Source organism: Diplotaxodon limnothrissa, linkage group LG12, assembly GCF_057381915.1.
Source record: "Diplotaxodon limnothrissa isolate DT_005_m linkage group LG12, D_limnothrissa_male_GT1.1, whole genome shotgun sequence".
NCBI classification, from domain to species: Eukaryota; Metazoa; Chordata; class Actinopteri; order Cichliformes; family Cichlidae; genus Diplotaxodon; species Diplotaxodon limnothrissa.
Window position 1 is genome coordinate 13951354 of NC_140607.1, and position 5121 is coordinate 13956474.

General features: G+C 43.6%; 1 protein-coding gene across 1 annotated transcript; it reads right to left on the bottom strand.

The window, feature by feature from the left end:
- Positions 1-317: 317 nt before the first annotated feature.
- Positions 318-3527, bottom strand: unm_hu7912 (un-named hu7912). Its single transcript, XM_085368004.1, has one exon. It carries the CDS (start codon positions 3525-3527, stop codon positions 318-320), a length of 3210 nt encoding a protein of 1069 aa, XP_085224130.1.
- Positions 3528-5121: the final 1594 nt, after the last annotated feature.

The window sequence follows — 5121 nt, forward strand, 5'->3', positions numbered from 1 at the left end:
ATAACTGGAGAGCTTGCCTAGTCTACATGCAGGCTATTAACTGTTTAACTGTTCTGTGGGCAACGGGATCAAAACAAGCCAAAAACAACATGTCACAAGTGTGTGTGTTTATGCGTGTGAGTTTTGTGTATCTGTGGCAACAGACAGAAGTGAGAGATAGATAGATGATAGAGAGAGAGAGCGAGAGAGAGAGAGCGGCTGGTCACATACTGTATATACATCTATTTCCAAATCAATATTTAGTTTGCTAAATCACACAATTTATTTCCAGTATATACATTTAGCTGACATCATTATCGTTACTAATTAGTGCTATGCTATATGATATCATCCAAGAGATGGGGGGTGCCCACCCAGTCTAATGTTCTTGGCTCGGATGCTGCCATGATCATGCACATAAACTGTTTCCCTGTTCTCTTATCTATTGGGTATATAGTAGTAGGAGTAAACCTTTTGTTGCTTTCCACAAACTCACACAGCTGATTATAGATTTTGGGGTACTCATGGCGAAGGAAAACTCCTCTGGTCCTGAGCTCACGCTGGATATTGACAAAGCAGACCTCTCGAGCTTTTCTTCCCTCCTCCCCCTCCTTGTCAATGTCTGGTGTGCCCGGAGGGGGAGTGAGGATGAGCGTTTCCATTTCGCTATCCTTCTTGAGTACCTTTTTGTCAGGGCTTGAGGAGGCTAAGGACACCTTTGCATATTTTCGAACTGTTGGTGTTTGGACCCTTGGCGAAGGTCTGTTAGGCACTAGTTCACCAACAGCGATGGATACATTCAAAAGGAAACATTCATTGGGGTCATACTCATGACCTGCTTGCTGCAGTTCCTTGCAGTACTCTCCTAGGTTGTCCTTGAAGCCATCCAGCTCTCTGAGAGATAAGTATGTGGGAGACATGAGGAGGCTCTCAAGCCCAACTTGCAGGAAGTTGTCAGCTGTCTCTGGATTAGCAAAACCCAGAAAGAGGACGCCTCTGCCTCTGGAGAGATAGCCAGCTTTAGCAACTCGTGAGAAGGCTTTGTGGATCTCTGTATTCTCTCTGCAAAACTTAAGAGTGTGTCGACACACACTACTGACACGACCATACAGGCACGTCTCTTTGTGGATCTCCCAGTCGTCCCGGCGACAATTTCGTGAGCAGTAGAAGGTGTAGCAACTGTGACAAGACTTGAAATACAGGCAGGCGTTGAACATATTCTCAATCCGGCTGCATTTCTTATTAGCACACACCATAGTGTCATCTTCATCAGTGCTGTGGTCTGGAGAGCACTCTTCTGCACTTCTTTGTAAAGCATCACACCCACTATCGGGGTCTTTGATGGTGTCGGGGCTGGATTTGGAGGAGGGGAGCTGGGTGTTCAGACATCCTAAGTTCTCGTGCCCAGACAAACCCCTGTCTTTCTCATCATCTTCAGTGATTAGCTGTTTTAGCTGGTCTAAAAGGTCTTCACTGGACTTTCTGCTAGTTGGTGGTTTGTAGTCAACGACCAAATCAGCTAAGAGTTCATCCAGCTGCTCTAGGCTCTGCTGCAGGGAGAAGTTGTTATGTTTCCTATCTTTGGTAATGTCTGTTGCATTAGATGGCTGCTTCGGATGAGCTTCTCTGGGAGATGGTGTTTTTTCATCATCCAGTGTATCCCAGCTAACAGAGTGGACATCACGTCGCCGGCTGTTGCCTGCACATAGGTCATTGTCAGTTATGGTGATCTCTGGAGTTACAAACCAATGTCCACTCTTGCTATTCTTCCACGGATTGCTTGAACCCCTCTCTAGAGAGTTTTCAGACAGTGACAGGGCAGCGTAGCGTCTCGGTGAACTTGATAGGTTAAGAATGACAGGTTGAGATGTAACATCAGAGGATGTGCCGTTCCTTGCTTGGTAAAACAAATTTTCATAACTTCGTCCACGTGGCACTGACTGGTCTCTGTCATGACGTGGATAGAGAATATTGTCCCAAGACTTTGAATGGTTTTTGATTTCTGCTCCAAGGCGACTTGTCTCTGTACAGCTATTGGGAAACCACGGGGGTATGCTGGAGTCTTGTCTTACTCTTGGTGGCGTGTGCTGAGAGGACTGATTAGAGTAACCAGATATGCTTGAGCGATACCAGTCATCTGAAAAGGCCTGAGACATTCGAGGGCGTCGACGACCCTCTGTATGGTATGGCCTTGATGAAAAGTACTGCTCCATAGGAGAGCTAAATGGTTTGGAGTAAACAAACCTTGAGTTATTCATATGATACGGATTGAAGCGGTTGTCCTCACCATAGTAAGATCTAGACAGTGGAGTTTGAGAAAAGTATGAACTTGCCTCACTTGTGGAGTAAGGCCTGCCGTATACAGAATGTGCAGGCTCTCTAGGAAAGTTGTCTGCGTAATACGACCTGACAGGAAGGGTGTGAACCCATCGAGTCCTTGGATCGTACTGACTGGTCACTGTACTACCATGACTGGTTAGACTGGACCGATCATCCTGAAAGTAAGCTCTAGAGTAGGGATGCACTGGATAACGGACTGCATCCTCGGTATAGAAAAACTTGGTTGGTATGTTAGGATGTGAGTAAGCTCTTTGTTCTTGAGTCAGATATGGTGCTGTTGGTGATGGCATTCTGTGCATGTCTAGATGCTGGTAAGAGATAGGAGACATACTGGTAGTGTAATGGTACCCCTGTCTAAAATCTCCACTATAGCACTCACTTGGAGTAGGCGTTGGTGAGGAGACCATCTGTCGAGGCACATACAAACCTCTGCTGCTACTGGCCTGAGAGTATCTCTGCCAAAGGTGGTCAGGACGCACACTGGGAACCTGCCTTGATGTGTGCTGCAGTACAGCAGCATCTGGCTTGATGTCCACACGGCACCTAACATGAGGGGTTACAGCAGGTTTATCTGACTTGTCCTCCTCAAAACAGTCTGATACATAGAGGGGGGCATGAGGCTGCAGTTTGATAGGATGCACCTCATTCAAAAAAGGCCTGTTTGATGAGTAGGAATCTCGCACTGTTTCAGAAGTCCTCAAGGTATCTGATGCAGCCTGAGGTGCATCCCTCCCCTTCCTGGTCCCTGGGGGAGACACTGAAATGGGTACAGGAGTGAGAGTAGCCTTAATCCTGGGAGCACTTTTAGACCTGGATCTCTTTTTTGAATCTGACCACGTAAGATTGCTGGTTTTGTCTTGGGTGCTGTGCTGCTGAAACTGCCTGGTGTTAAACAGATCTGGAGATGAAAAGCGAAGATGTCCCGGTTGATCCAATCCATTCCACGCAAGATCTTTATTTAATGTCTGATGCTCGGGCCTTTTGTAAGGATACTCCATCGAGGAAGAGAGGGTCTGTGGGTCATCCAGTGACTCAATGAAGTCAAAACTACGGCAGTGTCTTTTGTTGATGATTTCTGATTTATCAATCATTTTCAAGTCACATTGCTGGTTGGAGTGTAGAGAAATGGAGGGGTCAGTGATGGGATTTAGATTTATGTCCTGATACAGAGTTGATGCCAGTATATCAGGGGGATGTGTCCGAGTCATCTTAAAGAAACTTCAATGATCTCCATTCAGTGTGATTCAAGATCAACACAGCCTGGGGAAAGAAAAGAGATGGAGCATAATCAGCGTTATTGTTTTCTCTGCCATAGGAAGGCTTACGCACCCATGTTGGCGGTTGCTGGTCTCAACCCATCCAAAAGTGTGCTTTGCCAAACCAATCAAAAGTTTATTATAAAAAGAAAAAACAAACTTTTTTAGCCAATGACAAAATACAACTGTTTCTAACTTCTGATTGGATGGACAGCCTACAGCCCACCTCAAAAGTTGCCCACTACCCGCTTCCTTTTCTCATCTGATCTCATATAATGGGAAATAAATGAAAATGTAAAAACTAAAGAAGAGATGTTGTGACTTTTAATATTGTATAATTTGCTTCCAAGAGGACACTCTGCAACTTACCTGATGGCAACATGTTTGGAACACCACAAAAACAACAATCAGCTGATCCAAGCAGAGTCGGGCAGAGTGTAAACAACTAATCCATGCCTTGCTGTGACATTAAAACGAGGTCATTTTTAAACTGCAATGTCATATTATCTTAGTAAGACCTTATAAATAACTACACATAAAAATGCTAGTGAAATCTGTTGATGTTTTGTGGGTCTGAAAGGACAAAAACATTTCCTTTCAGATTTTTAAATCCTCAAATATCAGAATTGGTCTTAAAAATCCCTCAGTCAGGCTCTATTTAGAAAAACAAAGGTTGACTTCGGTTAGCATTGCTGCTATACCAAATGTGCCGACAGTGTCAACGCCAAGAATGATGAGAATTTTTCTAAAGAGTGGTGAACAGACCACTCATGAATTGAGACTTTTTAAGTGTCTTCAACATATTACAGTACTGTTCTAGAAACAGTGTATAGTATATTGTATTGGTGCCACAAAGTTAGGAAGAATCAGTCCACAAAATCTGGATCCATTCTTCCAAACTTTGTCACAAGAGGAGATTATTTAGGTTATTTAATGCTTTAATTGTGGAGTTGTATTTTTTAAATTGTTATTATTTCTTTTATGGTGACATTAAAATGTTATGTACTCTACGTGTTTGACTAAAGAATGAGCCTATATGACTAAAAGTAAATAAAGGCTCCCACCTATGCAAAAATAATGAATAATCATAATTCTAGGGCATACCATCAAACTGCTAGCTTGATATAGTAGGTCTTCAACTAGCTGAGAAGTTGGGAAGTAATGCACTAGCTTCTAACAACGGAAAGTTTGTTTATTCTCAACTTGCACATTTTCACTCTCTTTCTGTGTAAACCATGTTGGAAAAGTAAAGGTCAACATGCTGAGCTTCAGGAGTGAGGAGCAACCCCATAGCTAACAGCAGTGTAGTTTACAAAGCTCTTATTTAATACTGTTAATGTAGTTATCAAATGCCAATATCTCACTGAGGGCTAATGAAGGTGAACTGCCTTACACTCCCACTTGTGGCCTACTGCACGTGATGCCTTCTTGCCCCACAGTGGCTCCACTTTACCATTAAAGGCTTGCAGCATGCTGCCTTCTGCTGCAGCTAATTAAGAAGGCAGTTTTGAGGGACAAGCCCTATTTTTTAAGACTGAACAAGTGT